The 19,187-nt window shown below is 41.6% G+C and overlaps 2 protein-coding genes across 3 annotated transcripts in view; one reads left to right on the top strand and one right to left on the bottom strand.

The window, feature by feature from the left end:
- The window catches only part of FAM184B (family with sequence similarity 184 member B), a 133,517-nt gene extending 129,653 nt beyond the window's left edge, over positions 1 to 3,864 (top strand). For both annotated transcript variants that reach the window (XM_055434004.2, XM_088836249.1), the window contains 2 exons: positions 748 to 947; positions 3,468 to 3,864. In XM_055434004.2, coding sequence (XP_055289979.2) covers positions 748 to 947; positions 3,468 to 3,561 — 294 coding nt within the window. In that variant the 3' untranslated portion in view covers positions 3,562 to 3,864. The remainder of the gene's footprint in view (positions 1 to 747; positions 948 to 3,467) is intronic.
- Positions 3,865 to 4,003: 139 nt separating this feature from the next.
- On the bottom strand, positions 4,004 to 15,817 carry MED28 (mediator complex subunit 28). Its single transcript, XM_055434008.2, has 4 exons — positions 15,551 to 15,817; positions 12,475 to 12,541; positions 11,643 to 11,755; positions 4,004 to 10,092 (listed from the first exon to the last, which is right to left on the bottom strand). Exons 1-4 carry the CDS (start codon positions 15,707 to 15,709, stop codon positions 9,895 to 9,897), a joined length of 537 nt encoding a protein of 178 aa, XP_055289983.1. The 5' UTR covers positions 15,710 to 15,817; the 3' UTR covers positions 4,004 to 9,894.
- Between the last annotated feature and the right edge of the window lie 3,370 nt (positions 15,818 to 19,187).

Genomic DNA, 19,187 nt, shown 5'->3' with positions numbered 1-19,187 from the left:
GGCTTCATTTTTCCCAAAGATAATGGTAGCTTATTTATCAACAGTCTGGCATTCATTTAGAGAAATATTCATTGAAAATAAGACCCCCAGGAAATAGTACAAATTACCAGCAAACTGTTTATATCTGAAAAAGCAGATTATGTATATTTTTTATTTTTATGAGTTTTTTAATTTTCCAGACTTTTCATATATGTGTCACCACTAACAGTGGCTATATCTTGGTGATAGGAAGGAGAAGGAGAAAGGCAAGAATCCTTCACTTCAGCTTTTTTTCCCTTTTATATTTTCGGAATGTATTACAGCAAAAATATTCACATCCAAATTTCTCACCTGCTATCACAAAATCCTAAAGCACTAAAACGTTTATATTTTTTGGTAATTCATTAACTCCAGTTGAATTCATGTGAGCTCATATATAATTTTTATATATCCCTCTTCATGTGACAAAATGTAAGTTTCACTCCAAAAATATTAATGTATTTGAGGACAGTGTGGGCCAGCTTCTGCCGAGGGTGCCTTTTAAAATCTAAAAACTTTAAATTAAAAAATACATTTGCTGCCAGAAGTTTTGGATAGAGGTTGTGAGCCTTTTTTAAAGCACAACTAAATGCTTTAAAAAAGAACATGCAATATATAAATAAAAGTATTGTCTCTTGCTCACATAATTCTGGCATGGCAGGCTTATCTACTTTTATGATAATGTTTCTCTTAGGTGGCACTAACAGGCCTTTCTTTTAATACCAACAGAAAAAGAAGATGGAGGAAGTGCCCAGCCGAGTGGTCAGTGTGCCAAACCTCGCTTCCTATGCTAAGAACTTTCTGAGTGGTGACCTGAGTTCCAGGATCAATGCCCCTCCGATAACTAAGTCACCCAGCTTGGACCCAGGTCCCAGCTGTGGCCGGCCCTACAAACCCACCCCATCTCTAGATGTGAAAACTGCCACAAGGTAGGGGGCCAAAGCTGGGCTTCCCAGGTGGCGCTAGTGGTAAAGAACCTTCCTGCCAATGCAGGAGATGTAAGAGAGGCGGGGTTGATCCCTGGGTTGGGGAAGATCTCCTGGAGAAGGGCATGGCAACCCACTCCAGCATTCTTGCCTGGAGAATCCCATGGACAGAGGAGGCTGGCAGATTATGATACATAGGGTTACAAAGAGTCAGACACTACTGACTCAGCATGCCTGCAGAGGGCCAAAGCTATGATTCCATTTTTCTGTAGACAGGAGGGAAATTAGAATTCCTTTCTGGCACCTGTTAAATACCCAGCATTTGGGCCGATACAAAGAATAACAAAACAAGCCTTGCTGTTACAAAGAGTCAGACACTACTGACTCAGCATGCATGCAGAGGGCCAAAGCTATGATTCCATTTTTCTGTAGACAGGAGGGAAATTAGAATTCCTTTCTGGCACCTGTTAAATACCCAGCATTTGGGCCGATACAAAGAATAACAAAACAAGCCTTGCTTTGAACAAATTGCAACTCAGCCAAAAACAAAGATTATCTATGAGAAGGGAAATAGGTCATTCTTTAGAAGAGATACTATTCCTGATAACAAATTCCAGAAAGCCTCTTTTTTTTTTTCCTTTTCCATGGATGAGTAGACAGGGGAACACTGAATCACTTAGCCGATCACTTCAGAGTGGTTCACACAAACGATGGGCCTTTATCATCTGGCCCTGAATCTGGATTCAAATTCTGGTCCGCTTCATTCTTAGCTTGTGTGGCTTTGGGCAGCTCACTTGACATCTCTGTTTCCTCACCTCTAAAATGAAGATAATATACCACCTACCTCTTCAGACTCATGTGAAACTAAAGGAATTAATCCATAGGACATGCTCAGCACAAGACCTGGCACAGAACTATTCAGCAATTTCCCACTATTATTAATAGGTTATTTCTCAAGATTATATAATCTTGTAATTTTAATTTTAATCCGTGGGTTTGGTTGATCACGTATGGTGCTCTCTGATACTGCTTTGTTTTCCAGAAACCCTTGCAGCATGCTTCTTTTCTAGAAATGTGTAATTTCCCCTGTTATTGATTTACCTTCTTGCCCAATTTTTGTTCAGAGCTAAATCTTTAATTATGGACTTTGGAGTTTGCTTTACAGAAGAGGCCTCTTCTGAAATGTTCCTTTTCCAAAGGCCCTGCCTGCCCAAGGCCATTTGGACAAAAATGAAATGTGGAGGTGGAAGGACCCCCTGTCAATCCTTGAGCAAGTCTAGCGTTTTGTTTCGAAGCTGAGGACACTGAGGCCTAAAATCCCAAGCACATGGTCTGTTAACTGCCAGAGCCAGAGCCGGCCTGATCCTGGCCACTGTTCATCTCATCATCACACACCTTTTTAAAGCTGTGTTCCCACTGTTTTGTAAGAAGCTTCACAAGTACAGATAGAGACTGTTCAGATAGGTATACCTTGTACTTATTTATCATCTCTCCTTTTCAGTTTATTAGACGAATTTCACAGCCTCTTTGAAAGGCCAGAGCACATTAGGTAACTTTTGAAGAGGCCGTAAAGTGTAATTTTGTATTCATTAACCATTTCTTCTTTTAGTTTTTTTTTGAAAGGGGTTTATTGTTTAATTTGTGCCTGAAATAAATAGTAAACGTTATGGACTTCTCCGGGAGCCAGAGGTTGAGTCCACCTGCCAGTGCAGGGGACACGGGTTCAGTTCCCGGTTTGGGAAGATTCCACATGCCATGGAGCAACTAAGCCCATGCTCCCCAACAAGAGAAGCCACTGCAATGAGAAGTCCGCACACTGCAACTAGAGAGTAGCCCCTGCTTGCCACAGCTAAAGAGGGCCCCGTGCAGCAACCAAGACCCAGCTCAGCTATATATATTTATAAAATATTATATATAATTATATGTTATATATAAATATTATATATAAATATATATATTTTAGGACATATATATAGCTTTAGGTCATATATATAGCTCCGTTCCGTTCCGTTCCGTTGCTCAGTCGTGTCCGACTCTTTGCGACCCCGTGGACTGTAGCCTACCAGGCTTCTCCGTCCATGGGATTCTCCAGGCAAGAATACTGGAGTGGGTTACCGTTTCCTTCTCCAGGGGATCTTCCCGACCCAGGGATCGAACCCGGGTCTCCCGCATTGGAGGCAGACGCTTTAACCTCTGAGCCACCAGGGGGAAAAAAAAAAAAAAATATATATATATATATAGCTCAGCTATATATATATATATATTTTTTTTTTAATAGTAAATGTTGCAAAATATGTCTCATTCATTTTAAGTGAAATAATGGAGAGTATTGTTTCCACAACAGAATTAGATGCTCTCTTCTCATCCTTCACAACTTTTTCTAGCTACTAATATTGACCCATCACATTCTAGTACCTTTTTAAGATTAAAGTAGCAGTTATCTTTCCCTGAAAAGATGCTGGCATATTAAGTTGTTTACTGAATAATTTTCAAAACCATCTAAGAAAACTTGTTTGTTTTTAGGACACCAGATGATGATACAGCCCAACCCAAAGAAGTCCAACAGAAGCAAGGTTCAGCCCACCAGGAATGGTTTACCAAATATTTTTCTTTCTAAACTGATCCTTGGGATAGCATAAAGAGGATATTTGAAAAACATTTCCTTTGAAACACCTGATTGAAGGAATGAACTAAAAAGCCAACCAACCAAATAACTTGCTTGTAGTATGATTTACATAGATAGCTAAAACAAATTCTTACGTTAACATTTCATACTGTTTCATTGTGATGTTAAGATGAAACAAGCCAGTGTTGTCAGAAAGCACCCATAGGGAAATAGTATTAATGTTACTGATGACCTGTACGTGATAGTTCCAGTGTCCGTAAGATTGCACACCACCTTGTGGAATATCAGACTCTGTGATTACCATGGTCTACTTTGAAAGTGGTTTCATTTTTCCTAGGATGCTGATCATCTTCCCTTTAAAGTGTTTCTATGTAAATAACTCCAAAATGCACACGTAACCTCAATAGGAAGGGGAATAAAACAAAGCTCAGAATAACCAGGAAAGCCAGTTTTTAAAAACCAAACTACTAGGAATGGACTATAGCAGACATTGGCATCGTTGGATCAAATATTTTGACTTCCTAGGTCCAGGACATGAAGATTACAGAGGGTGTAACACCTACCTCAAAGGGGCTTCTTGAGGTTTAAACAAAATATGGGTAATAATTCTAATCATGAATTGGAATTAAGCCTTGCCAGGATTTTTCTGTGAATAATGGAGCCTCACCCTGTCATACATCTCAACCTCAATGACTGTAGCATCAGCTTGATTGTTTGTGACAGTTTCTAGATTGTCTGTTCTTTGAAGTCAAAGACCTACTGAACTAGGCTTGCCTCGTGGTGCGTTGCTTCCCCATCACATGGATGCTCAGTAGATTAAAGGGAACTGGGAATGGCCGTTCAGTGTTGACCTTGCTGTCAGTCCATGCTGAGTTGTCTGATCCTCTGATGGAGCCTTGCAATTTAACAAACTCAATACAACTTTCAGTGGGAAGAATATATTCTCAATCCTTTGGTGCTGGCCCAGCAGGTGGCCTATAAACAGCTGTCTATTCCATGCACTCTCAAATCTTTGCTCTTTGAATAAAACTTTAAACAACTGGGCAGTAAAAATGGTTGTGACTTGTATTAGAGGTGAAATTATACAAAAGCTGAACGTGGAAACAGGGACTTCACATTAAGCTCAGTCAGATCATCTTCAATAAAATGTAGCTGCTCATGCACTTGGGTCATTTTGAGAGAAATGCAATTACAACTCAGACTCACAATTTGAAAGTAAATTTACTACCTAATTAAAACATGTAGCCCAATAACACTTTTTTTTAAATGCAAATACTTGTTACCGTCTGTGTAACATGTCCTGTTACTTTTCATATCAAGTATTTCTTAGTTTTATTTCCTGCTTAAGGTAACATTATAGGATAGTGTTTTGTGTTTTTAAAGAGTACATACAGGTAACTCTATTTTTGTTGAAAATTTGCCCACCACTGTGCAACTCCTGATGACTAACAAAGGAGGCTGTTTAACTGAGCATAACACAAACTACAGAGATAGAATTTTACCGAGACTCCACATCAGTTTTAACTCCTTGTTGCATGAGACTAAAAGATCACGCTAAATTTCGAGATTATACACAAATAATTATCTTTGCCAAGTACATCTTGGCATCTATCATTTTTTCTTTAGGACATATTCCTTGAGTATTGAAACAAAGCATCAAAGGATATGCCTAGGCTTTTTGTGTAATACTACCAAATTACCAAAAAGTTTCTAGCAATTTACACCTTCACCAGCGGGGAATGAAATTCTACCTCTCTGTACCCTAGATAATATTGATAAGGAAATTTGAGAGAGAAAACATTATTGTTTTCTTTTGCATAATCTGGTTCCATTTATCTCTCAAGAGCAGAGTTATCTAGAGATGATGGGGATGGCTTGGGGGTTAACAGCAGACATGAAGAGAAATAAACTGATTCAGAATTGATTCAGGAGGAAAAACAGGGTATCTCTTTAGGCTATATTGTAACAGAGAGGAGGAATTCACGTATTCCTGGGACAAAACTGGAAAGGAACATTTTCCAATTGCCAACAGTTTCTTAACTGGGGGAGAAAAGAATGAAGTCATCCAATCAGTAGTTGCACACTGCATACCTGAGCCCTCATTGGCGCTCCAGTATCAGTGCAACAGTAGGTGCAACTGAAGCTACTTGCTATATACTCGGTCTCCAGCTTCTACCTGGATTCTGTTAAGGGGAAGTCTGGAAAAGTAAACAGAGCTATGATTGGGACCAGTTTCCCAGCATCCTTCAGGTTTCTAAGAAGAACACCAGTCTCCAACATCATCCCCAAGGTGCAACATTGGTTTTGATCTGCGGCCTCCTACTAGCTCCTCAGCTGTCTGTTCTTCCCCTGCAGGGGATAACCAAAGATGCTCCAGGAACTCATGGAGGCCTTTGCGCATTAAACAGTTATTCTGTCATTGTCCCTTTGCTGAGAGTCGAGACAGTGGAGTGTTAACCAGCCAATTCCACTGTTCTTATATGCAACATTGAATCTGTGCATTGACAAAAGTTCCCTTCCACTGGGACACTTGCCCAGGGCAGCACTGGTAAAATCAGTAACAAGGCCACCCTCTTGTGCTGGTGACTGGACCTCACATCCCACTCAGGATGGATCTTCCTGCCAGCTGGACGGTGAGTGAGCCAGTCTCCAACCTCACCCTCCTGTCGATTCTCTCAGACCGTGCTCACAGCAGCATGTCAGTAAGGCCCTCCAGGAGGCGTACACTGAGACAGCTAGAGGAGCAAAGACCACCAGAAACCTAGCTATAGTTGAATAAGTTGGGTTTATTATTTGTTGGAACAGAGGAAGAATGTCCATCATGAAGAATCATGGGGCTTCTCAGAAAGTGTTTTAGAAAGATCCTATTGTAAGATTTTGGCACTGGATAATTTCAAGGAGGTTCTGAAAGAACAGGGTTTCATTCCAAATTGGATGCTGTCAGAAAGCAGAGGAAACTCTAAGACTGGATCTTATTTTACTCCAGTAGTCATATACAGATGTGAAAGCTGGACCATAAAGAAGGCTGAGTGCCAAAGAATTGATGCTTTCAAATTTTGGTGCTGGAGAACACTTTTGAGAGTCTCCTTGACAGCAAAGAGATCAAACCAATCAATCTGAAAGGAATTCAACCATGAATATTCATTGGAAGGACTGATGCTGAAGTTGAAACTCCAATACTTTGGCCACCTAATGTGAAGACCTGACTCGCTGGAAAACACCCTGATGCTGGGAAAGATTGAAGGCAGGAGGAGAAAGGGACGATAGAGGATGAGATGGTTGGATGGCATCCACAAACTCAGTGGACAGGAGTTTGAGCAAATTCTGGGAGATAGTGAGGGACAGGCAAGCCTGGTGTGCTGCAGTCCTGGGGTCACAAAGAGCTGGACATGACTTGGCGACTGAACAACAAGTGAGGGCTGACTAGAGATAAAGCTGCAAATGGTTAAAAAAAAAGTTGCACTTTTTAGCCAGGACAATGTTTGGTATTTGAGGGGTGGCAGTGTGATCTTTAATTTTTCCTCTGCCTATACAGTTGTGAAGTGGTTTGTTTTGCTCTATCATGGTCTCAGAGCAGCTCTGTCTAGGAGGCTGGTACCCTTAGACTGCGTCTGTCTTACAGGAGAATAACACAGTCCAGCAGTGCTGAATTAGTGTCTGATGTCAGGGGCAGGTCTCCTCCCTTCTCAGGAGAAACACCTGTGTTAAGGGGAGGAGGCAGGAGGCAGGAAAAGCCTTCATATTTTGATACAGAGTTAACACCTGAAGAGGGAGCCAAGGAAGATTTGGGCAAGAAGCTTAGATAGCAGCAGAGTTAGGAGAAAAAGCCTTGGTGAGGCTGAGAAGCTTCAGAGCAAGGACTGACTGCCCATTAAAGAAGTCTGTGTTGGGCAGAAATAACGTGGTTCCACTATCCCCACCGTGCTTGTCATATCCAGGAAGAGCATGGCCTTTGAGAAAACTGAGCAGGGCTCCTTTGTGGCCTCCAGAGGCCCATGACCAAACCCTTAGGAATGTCAACATTTATAGGTTGGGCAGAAGAGGAAAGAGAAAAGTTAAGATGTGTTAAAGAGAATGAGTTCAAAAAAAGATGATGAAGTGTCAAAGTGAAGCAGGTGAGAGTATATGGAGGAGTTGGAGACTGCATGAGGGGCCGGGCAATGGGGTGGTGCTCAGGTATCACGAAGGGAATGCTGAAGACGGGAGACCAGGAACACTGAGCCGCAGGGAGTGACCTGTAGACGAGAGCCCCCGTGGGTGAAACCCAGCAGAAGGCAACTGGCCTGGCCTCACATCACTTGAGGAAAGGCTTGTCTTACACAGTGTAAACGCTTCAGCAGATGGAACAGAAAGGGAATAAAGATGCCCTCAAAATGTGGGTGGGTCTGTCATCCCTTGAGAGAAGGTGAGAGAAATCCCAGCTGATAACTCATTATTTTCTCCTCGAAGGAGGCGGCATCCTAGAGGGTTTTCTGTGTTTGTTGACCAGAAAATTCATCACGAAAAATGAAAAAGATATTTAGTGAAATGTTATTTGACAGAAAACTTTTGAATTTAGTAAAGAAATCATAACAACTGGTACACACATTAATTCAAAATATTTTTAGTAAGCACCAAATAGAACAGTTTCTGAACTTTTCACTAAGAACCTCTTCATTACTGAAAGAATGTCTAAAATGTTATGTTAGGTTTTTAATCAAGAAATCTAAAGCTGCCAATCAGTTTCTGATTGGCATAGGTGACCAGGTTAACAACCTTGAAATCACATAATGTGATTAAAAACAACTTTTAAAAGCTTTACCTATACATTCTGACTGAAGGAATTAATTGGCCTCAGGCTACGTACCATACACGTAAGCACACAAAAACAAGTACTATGTATAGAAAATAACACATGGTCCCTCTGTATTCAGAGGGGAATAATGCCTACTTTTCATGAGAACAAAGAGACAGATCACTAACCCCAGAGGGAGAACCAAGCAACGCTGGCAGAAGAAACAAGAGGTCCTGTGTCCTGGGGATGTGATGGAGGGCCTTCAGAGGCTGTGGAGACCAGGTGGCATCCCGGCCAGACGGAAACTTGAGTGGATGTCAAGGTGGGTGGGGCAGGGCCTTCAAGACCAGAGAAAACAAAGTCAGTCAGGACACCGAGTCACAGAAGTACTGCCTGTTCAGAAGACAGTGCTGCACTGGTTGTGGGTGATGGGGTGTAATCTAATGAGGGACTGTAAACAACAGAGAAAGGAAAGCCTTATCTAAGGAGACAGGACACAATGCCGGTTTGTATTTCTCAACAACAGTTCAACAGAGAAACTGAGATGGCCTTTGTGGCCACCAGAAGGTTAGATATCTCCCCAACACCGAGTCTCCCAGGCACCCTGCAGCCCACCTCCCACTTCAAGGTCCCAGTCCCTTGGAATCAACACCATTAGCAAGAACCTTTGTTAATAGAAAAATCTGCTCCAAAAGAGCAGAACACACAAAACTTAAAACTCAAGAGATGATCACAGCAAGTTCATATTCACCAATGCCTCTGTTCAGAGCAGGGTCCACTGTGTTAAACTGATTCATTACTGTGGAAGTGAACGTCACTCGCATTATCACTGCTCCCACCACTGCACCCCAAGAGTAAACAAACACTACACAAAAGATAAACTGACCCCAAATAAAAGTCGACATTAAGGATACTACTGGATTTCTAAAGCACTAGGTTACCGCGGTACAGTCACCACACTAACCTACGACATTATAATCCTCTTCCTCTTCTGATCGATTTATAAAATATTCTCACTGTGAGGCTCTGGAAGTTTTACACTGTGCATTAGACTCCTCTTCTTGAGGTAGTTCAAAGTCTTGAGAAACAGAAAAGTTGCATATTTTTATATACTACCATTGAACAGTAAATTATCATAAAAGCCTACAACCAAAATTCTCATCCTCTGATAGGCAGCTCAGATCATATACAAACTAATCTAAAACTGGAAATACAGAGATTGAGTCATACAAAAATAAAAGCAATATAAAAGCAAGCATAAAAAAAAAACCAACATAAAAGAAACCTGTAAATGGCATCACACTAACAGTCTTAAACTTTGCTAAAGACAATCTACTTGGGTTTACCACAGCAATAAGCACTTTATAAAGTACTCAAGAAATAACACTTACAAAAATAAAGGGAAAATTTTAGGTGAGAGCACAAAACGAAAATCATCTCATTCTCTGGCAAAGAGTTCTCTCAAAATGTCAAGTTCTACAAGAAGTGATGTTTGGGAAAACAGTGTCTGGGCTGACCCAGGCACCAGCTAGTGTTCAGGCGGCCTTTCCTCAGGTTTGCTTCATCGGTGCAGGGATATTTGCAGACGCCTGCTCAAGGTAGGCCAGGGAGCCCTGAGGGAGGTCGGCTGGCTTTTTGTGCTGCATGTTGATGTCCTCCAGCACCTGCTGCCAATGTCTTAGTTTTGTCAAGTGCTTCTGGACCAGAGCATCCTTTCGCTGTAATTCATTCCTCAGTTCTGAGACATCCTACAAATGAAACCAATCAAAGCAATGAAGTCAGAGCAAACTCATGAAAAATGAACACAATTCCTGATTAATTAAGAACACTAAGAAGTAAATTCAAAACAGAATCAACTAAATCATACTAGGCCAATTACTCTGCTTAGCTGCATAATTTGAATAACCCAAAGCAACTCTTTCCATGAAAGATGCCTGCTTAACACTGAATTACTTTTAATTCATGCTCTTTTAATAAGTAATACACTAGTCACAAAATTCCAAAGTACCAAAGGGCAGCCAAAAAATATCATTCTCTTTTTCATCCTGGTCTCTGGGCACCCACTATTTCTATATCCAATGCCTACTATGAGAAGAATCTAAACACTTGAGAATCTGAAACACATATTAACTGTTTTAAAAGAATCCACAGCTACCATTCTATCATTTCAGATTATGAAGTAGTAATAACTTTTTTAAGAGTAAGAACTTCCTCATTTTTAAGTTTTTTTTTTTAATGAATAACAGTAGTAAAATTCTGTATTAAGACCTGGCATTGAACATACCTAGACTATCACTCAGGTATTCAAATCAGAAAATGATTTCATATGGTGAATTGTAGGAATATCATCTTCTTACCATTCACCTTCTTAATCAGTTCAGTTCAGTTCAGTCGCTCAGTCGTGTCCGACTCTTTGCGACCCCATGAATCACAGCACGCCAGGCCTCCCTGTCCATCACCAACTCCCAGAGTTCACTCAAACTCATGTCCATCGAGTCAGTGATGCCATCCAGCCATCTCATTCTCTCTTGTCCCCGTCTCCTCCCACCCCCAATCCCTCCCAGCATCAGACTCTTTTCCAGTGAGTCAATTCGTCGCATGAGGTGGCCAAAGTATTGGAGTTTCAGTTTTAGAGAATAAAAACATTTTGACTGATCGCTCAGCTTGTGGGAGAAGTTACTTTAAAAATTATTTAAAAATAATGATTCTGATTTAGTTTTTTCCATTGAAGGAATTGCTGTGTTTTGGGCAGGAAGATTCTTCTCTTCCACACTGCAGGGAGCAGACCCTGGCCCAACCCACAAAATGCCATTGATGACAACCTCAATATATTTCCAAGACTCTGGTTTCAAACAACTGAGATAAACGAAATCCTGAGTTTCAAGGAGCCTAGAACAGAACACTGACTTTTTGATTCCTTGAACAAAATTGCCTAGAATCCTTCCCGTGTGTAAGACACCAGGGACACACAGACTAGTTTCTGTCCAAAATGAGTCTATTATCTACATTAATGGCTTTTCAACATTTTCAAGCAGCAGAACTTTATTTTTTTTTAAAGAAAAATCTTCCACAGAAACTAATGTATGAAACAAGTAAAGGCTGTTCTGTTTGAAGCCCTGCTTTCCACTCCTACCCCTAAGGTCCAGGTTGTCATGAAGACTGACAACCAACATTTTACACTCAAGCTATGAAGCCCCCCTATAACTAGTTTGCAAATGGAGCACCTCAGTTCAAGTGTAAATGGAATTTTGACAACATTTGTTCTTCCTTAAACTTTGGAAGAAAGCTGAGCTTGTACCTCTTTGATAACTTGCTCTGGTTTCTGGACAGATAACTGCAACCTTTTTTGTAGGAAAAAACATTCTGTCTGTCTTGCAATATCCAGGAATTTCTGGATACACTGGTCAACACCTTGAAAAAAAAAAGACCAAAATATTAAATTAAGAAAAACACTAGACACACATCTCTCTCTCATAAATGAACAGTCAGAATATCAGAAAGGATCAGGGGTTCTAATCCTGTTCACAGCAATAATACTGACCACTGACCTCCTATGTATTAACCAACATTAAATAGTAGATAATCCGTGCATTTATCAAGTGAATAAGAGACCTACCAACAGTGCAAAGTTCTTCCAAAGAAAGACAATGCAGAGATCCAGCAATTAACAACCCACTGACCAGGGACATATAAATGTCTTTCGTTACCCAAACGTTATTGACCAGAGCTGTTTCAGTATTCACTTACATAACAAAACACCAGCCACATGCATTCATTTCTGTGAAAATCCCCTGGTCAGTGATGTGTTAACATCACGATTTCCAGTTGAAATTAAACATTTAAAACACAGTACAAAGAAATAAAAAGTACCTCTCTGGGGACAGAACTTGGACAAGGAGGGGGAAGCACAAAACTTAGTTCTTTAAAAAGCAGTACACACTATTGGCTTTCTCTGTCTTGGTACCAACATGAAAAGCTCATTCATTTTAAGTGGTTCATTATGAGTGACATGAACAAAACCCAGCAGTACTTAGACTGACTACACAAATCTTATTCCTGGAAAAGTTCTCTCAGGATACAGCAGGACTGAAACATACCAAATGTAAAATCAGCAATGAGGGAATTCTTACCAGTTCGAATTTCTTCCTGATCTGTACCATTGACGTAATCTTGACTCACCAGAGAAGCAAAGCAAGCCTGTGTGATCAAAATATCACCAAAGAAAAAAATGTCATTCACACATCAAGAATCTTACTTTAGAGTAAGAAATAACTTCTCCTGATGTCACTCAATTAGTTGACAGCTTCTGGGTTTGCATACCACATGACAAGACATTGTGTCAATGAAGAAACTTGGTAAACCTAGCCCATTAGGCCCACAGAGGAAGCCGGTATTTGCAGGTACCCCTATCTGGTCTCTCTCCCACTGCTGCTCCTTTCCCAGCTATCTCATTCCACACAAGGGCCTGGATCCCTATTCCAGTCCCATCTGTAGCCCCTCCCTCTGATGCTTACATGACACGTATCATCACACATTCAGGAATCAGGTCAACTGTCACCTCCTCAGAGGCTATCCCTGTCTACTCTTTCAAAATAGTGTCCCTCCTGCTCACGCTCCAACCTCAAGCCCTGCTTTATTGTTTTTAACTTGTGTAACTGATATTGTGCCATTCTCTCAATTCATTATTAGTTATGCCTTACTAGCAGCTGGGAATTTTGCCTGTCTTGCTGTTTGGCACAATGTAGATGCTCAATAAATACATGTTACTGACTGACTGGACAGCCTAAGAGAAAGTGGTGTCGTATGAACAAACAAGTCCCAATGAAGGATTCTCTATAAAGGAACATGGATCTAGACATACAGGAGTTCTCTGCAAGGGTAACTCTCAGGAAATGGACGAAGAAGGGCTATTGCAGAACAGAAAGGCCAAAAAGAGAACCAGATGGGACCTCGGGTGGGGGGTGAGGAAGGGAAATCTCAAACCTCAGGGAAGCATGGACCTAGTTTGCTAGTAAGCATACTACACTAGGTGTAAGGCTGGCAAATCTAGGTTCATATTTAGGCCATCAACCAAATGTGAGAGCCTTTCTCCTGCCTGCAGTTACCCTTCAGAAAAATCAAATGATTTCTCCAGGGAAAATCCTACAACAATCAAGAAATTGGAAAAACAGACTGCCCATTCTATGTATTACTTTGAAAGGTGACCCTTGATGGATTTGGGATGTAGCAGGGGTGCACCTGCTTTGTGAAACCTGTGGCTACTGGAAAACATTCACCCAGGAAGCCAGCCAGTCACAAGCTGGCAAAGAAAGCTGTGGCTGCTCCTTCAGAGTCAGCAGAGCCACCAGAGAGGATGGGAGAAAAACTCATCTCAGGAATTTTTAGTTTCTTCTTTCCCCTTAAAAAAATATAAATAAATAGATAAATAAGACATAATATACATACGAATATTTAGCTGACGAAAATAAAAACACTAACTTAAAAAGGTATCTGTACCCCGTGTTCATTGCAGTATTTATTCACAATATCTGAGATATATGGAAACAACCTAAGTGTCCATCAATGGATGAATGAGTAAAGAAGTTATGGCATATACACTGAAATATTATTCAGTCATGAAAAAGGACAAAATCTTGCCATTTGTGACAGGATGGACCTTGAGGGTGTAAGTCAGCCAGAGAAAAACAAATACTATATGATCTCACTTATATATGGACCTTAAAAACACCACCGATAAAACCAAGCTCGTAGATCACAGAACAGACTGGTGGTTGCCAGAGACAGGTGATGAGTGAAATGGGTGAAAGCTAAAATGCAGGAACTTCCAGTTATAAACATAAGTCATGGGGATTTCCCTCCTGGCTCAGTGGTAAAGAATTCACCTGCCAATTTGGGGGATATGGGTCTGAGCTCTGGTCTGGGAAAGTCCCACATGCCATGGGACAACTAAGCCTGTGCGCCACAACTACTGAGCCCATGCACCCCAACTACTCAAGCCCGCAGGCGTAGAACTGGTGCTCCACGATAAAAGAAACCACTGCAATGAGGAGCTTGCACACCCAAACTAGAGCGCAGCCCCTGCTCCCCACAACTGGAAAAGGCTGTGCGAAGCAATGAAGACCTGAGGAGACCCTGTGAAGTCTTAAACAAACAAATAAATCTTTAAAAATAGATAAACAAGTCATGGGTATGGGATGTACAGAGTAATTAAAAAAAATTTTTTTGTAACTATGTATGGTGACAGATATTAACTAGACTTACTGTGGTGATCACTGCAATACATACAAATATCAAATTGTGTTGTACATCTGAAACTAGTATATGTCGATTATACTTCAATTTAAAAAAAGAAAAAGAAAAATCTCGCAGACTGGTGAACCACTGATGACCCCAATTATATCCGAGTTGTAGTTGTATATGGATGTGGGAGGGAGGAAACATCACATATTTATATAATTACCGTTTGGGGCAATATTTGGATGACCCACCATCTATTACTATTCTGACCTAAAACTTGTCATATGCAACCAAAGTGAAAATGAGTTTCTGCAAAACTCAAAGTCTGGGTCACCTCTGCCTCTCTATTTACCCCCCAGCTTTCCTCCTCCTCCCTCAGTCCTTAGTACCAACTTCCCCCACTGTAACTTTTAAATAACTCCATTTCAGCTCCAAAAGACCCACTATGTCAGGACCCTTGAAGGGTGGAGCCCAATGGAAAGGATGCAGGACATAATGATGGACACTGCAGTCTAGAGAGGATGAGCACGTAACACGCAGGAACGCAGGGAAGGATACTCAAGGATGGGACCAAGGATGGAGTGAGACAGGAAGAACCTGTTGAGAACCAAGAAGGGTCCCCCGATTGGGTATAGACAAACTTCCAGTCTGCGTGCCTCCAGGAACGTCACGGTGACGCCTATTCGCCAGCCTGTGCTTGCGCGCTACGTCGCTTCAGTATCGTCCGACTCTGTGCGACCCTATGGACTCGTAGCCTGCCAGGTTCCTCTGTCCATGGGATTCTCCAGGCAGCCTACTAGAGAATTCCGGCTACGACTCGATGTGGAGACTAAAGCAAGTGACTTACTTCTCTGAACCCGGTTTCCTACTTGTAAGCGGGTGGAGGTATCGCTGAAAGAGATAACCTGCGCACGCGCAGCATGCCTTTTGGGGGAGGCTGGGAACACAAACGCCCACGTCTCATCTTACCTCGAAAGATGACTCCAACTCGTCCACCAAGGTACTGTTAGAAGTTCTCGGAACGCCTGGCGTGGCCTGAAGAAGCGAAGCCTGGCCCAGGAGCCCCGGCGGAGGTTGCGGAGGTCCGGGTGGCTGTCCAGAGAACATGCCTCCCAGTGGAGCCGCCATTTTAAAGATGGCGGGCGCCCGGAGCTGCGGTCCGCGGGTCACGTGACGTGACTGGTCATGTGACCGTGTCCGGGGCGGGTTGGCGTCTGTTGGATGCCCGGGAAACCGTGTGTTTGGTGCTTTGCTTCCAGCCGCACAGGCAACCTGGCTTGTACTTTTTTTTTTTTTAAACCTTGAGAATTGAAGGCCAGGATTTAACACAGTTGTGTGGAGAGGAAAATGAGTAAGTACAGTGGAGCGAGTCCTTCTGCGGAGTCAGATATTCCTGTACTAGTCCCGCCTTCGCTCTCAACTCCTGAAACTGCTTTGGCCCTGGCGCTTTCCCTGGGCTCAGTTTTATCCATTGGTAGAAGGGAGGTGCGCGTTCATCCCGCAGAGATTTATTGAGACTTTCACTGTGTGCCACTTACTAATCCAGTCACTGGGGATGTAGCGGGAATAAACTGGAAAAATGTCCCCTGAATTCCTTCTGGGGAGATACAGGTAACAAAAACGACTTAACATTGTTGAGGCCCCTTGTCTATGTGCTGGGCGCTATTTGCTTTAGATATTTATGGTTACATTAAATAAAGCCACTCTGCTAGTTTTTTAAAAACATTTGCTTATTCATCTTTTCAGAAGCTAAATACTTTTTCACTATATTTAACTTTATAGTTATCCAGTTCATTTGTTGAGTCATCCGTGTCCCAGGTTCTATTTAATGATGTGGGGGGTTACAGTAATCACCCCCATTTCTACTTTTGGAGAGTTTACCATTGTTTTGTGGGAGAGAGACAGGTAAGCGTGTACATATATAGAGTGATATCATGTAGAGATAATTATCAAGAAGGAAACTAAAGGCCAGTAAGGGGATGACTCCCTGGAGGAGGCATGGAACCCACTCCAATATTCTTGCCTGGAGAATCCCCATGGATAGACACGCCTGGTGGGCTACATTCCATGGGGTGGCAAAGAGTCGGACACGACTAAAGCAGCTTGGCATGGCAAGGCACAATCCTAAAACATTTTTGAGGACTCCAGATGTTTTTGTTTACGTGAGGTATGTTGGGCAATATTTACCGATTAAAAAGGTAAGCATTAAAACTGAGACTTTAAATATAGTGGTGTAAAATTAAACCTATTATATAATAATAAATGTTTTAATTTAAAATGTAACTATTTTATAAAACCAAAAATAGAATGGAAACATTTTGCATTTTACTCTTGGGTTTCCAATGGCCATAGCACTACTTGAAGTCTAGATTTCTTAACTTCAGCGATCTTTTAACACTAATGTGTTCTAAACCACTACTCTCTTGGATTTGCAGCTGTCTGAAGCCATGCCTATAGATGGGGAAACAGTGGAACTTTTTGAGGGGGCTCTAAAATCACTGCAGATGCTGATTGCAGCCATGAAATTAAAAGACGCTTACTCCTTAGAAGGAAAGTTATGACCAACCTAGATAAGCAGAGACATTACTTTGCCAACAAAGGTCCGTCTAGTCAAGGCTATGGTTTTTCCAGTGGTCATGTATGAATGTGAAGCTTGGACTATGAAAAAAGGTGATCGCCGAAGAATTGATGCTTTTGAACTGTGGTGCTGGAGAAGATTCTTGAGAGTCCCTTGGACTGCAAGGAGATCCAACCAGTCCATTCTAAAAATCAATCCTGGATGTTCATTGGAAGGACTGATGCTAAAACTGAAACTCTTTGGCCACCTCATGCGACTTCATGCGACGAGTTGACTCACTGGAAAAGACTCTGATGCTGGGAGGGATTGGGGGCAGGAGATGGGGACAACAGAGAATGAGATGGCTGGATGGCATCATCGACTCAATGGACATGAGTTTGAGTGAACTCCGGGAGTTGGTGATGGACAGGGAGGCCTGGCATGCTGTGATTCATGGGGTCGCAAAGAGTCAGACACGACTGAGCAACTGAACTGAAGCCATGCCTCTCTGCAAGCCATGCCTTGTCCTTAGTGATTCAGATGCAGATTACACCACCTGTCTCTCGAAGCTTTAAGGATCTGCCAAGGTTTTCTGAATACTTGGTAGCCAGATGCACCAGCTGCTGCTGCTAAGTCACTTCAGTCGTGTCCGACTCTGTGTGACCCCATAGATGGCAGCCCACCAGGCTCCCCCGTCCCTGGGATTCTCCAGGCAAGAACACTGCAATGAGAACTAAATTTCATCTCAGCCAGATTAGGTAAGCACAGGAATCCAGGAATACGGTCATTCTGTTTATATCCCACACACTAGTAAACACAAGAGTTCTATTTTTTATTTATAGAAAGCTTTATTAACAAAAATTCTATTTTTTATTTATAATTTATATTCTTTTATTTGTAAAAAGCCTTTGATAGGTTTCTATCAAATCCCGACTTGGTCTTCTGAATCACATAGAAGAAATCTAAATGTTTTTTCTTTCACAAGCCAGTAGTTTCCCCTCATCATTTCCATCTTTCCTGCTGAAGCAGCTTCTGGACATGGATGCCCAGAGAAACCTGTTTGCAAACTATTCCTAATTTTAATTAAATTTAAATTCATGTTATTAACATGGATATGCATATCCCTTTCTATAAGCCAGTTTAGACATATTATACTTATTTACATAATATAAAGAAGGCAGAGCACTGAAGAATCGATGTGTTTGAACTGTGGTTGCTCCCTTGGACAGCAACATCAAACCAGTCAATCCTAGAGGAAATTAACCCTGAATATTCACTGGAAGGACTGATGCTGAAGCTCCAATACTTGGCCACCTGATGCGAAGAGCCAACTCATTAGAAAAGACCCTGATGCTGGGGAAGATTAAGGGCAGAAGAGGGGTAACAGGATGAGATGGTTGGATGGCATCACTGACTCAACAGACATGAATTTGAGCAAATTCTGACTAAAAAACCACCACCACCCATTTACATACCAAGTTTTAAAAATACTCAAAATGACTCCAATTAAAAAAAGTACTATTTTTGGATAACTTGATTCACTCAGTACAAATGTAGAAAAGAGAGCTTTCTTTTAAATCTGCACAAATGGAATTTTGATTGGTTGAAGTTCTAGGTGGTGGAAGCAGTTTGCCCACTGACAGTCCCTTTTATGGCCCTCTTATTTCAGTTATTTCAAATAAATTCCACATCCATTTAAGTCCCGGAAGTGAAAGCATTACAGTAAAACAATTAAGAAGGCCAGCTCTGGAGGCAGACTGTCTGGGCTTAAATTTCTGCTGTCCCACTTATTAGCCTGGTGACATCACTGGCACGTTAGTAACCCTCTCTTGTGTCTCATTTTTCTCATCTGTAATGTGGCGGTAACGGTACCTGCCTCACAAATCCATCACTAAGTGCCCCAAAGTTATTAACATTGAGAAAATACATTTTTCACCTATCCCAATTTAATTACTTAGTTTATGTAACACAGCCAGAAGAGACAAATTATATTAATAGCATCAATGGGTTTTATAGTAATAAAAGTGAATATGAGAGCCACACCAGAGA

This window comes from Moschus berezovskii, chromosome 5 (genome assembly GCF_049115385.1).
Source record: "Moschus berezovskii isolate FMDL1 chromosome 5, NW_MosBer_1.0, whole genome shotgun sequence".
In the NCBI taxonomy this organism is placed as follows: Eukaryota; Metazoa; Chordata; class Mammalia; order Artiodactyla; family Moschidae; genus Moschus; species Moschus berezovskii.
Note: the sequence above shows the minus strand (reverse complement) of the source record. Positions and strands in the feature narration are given on the sequence as shown.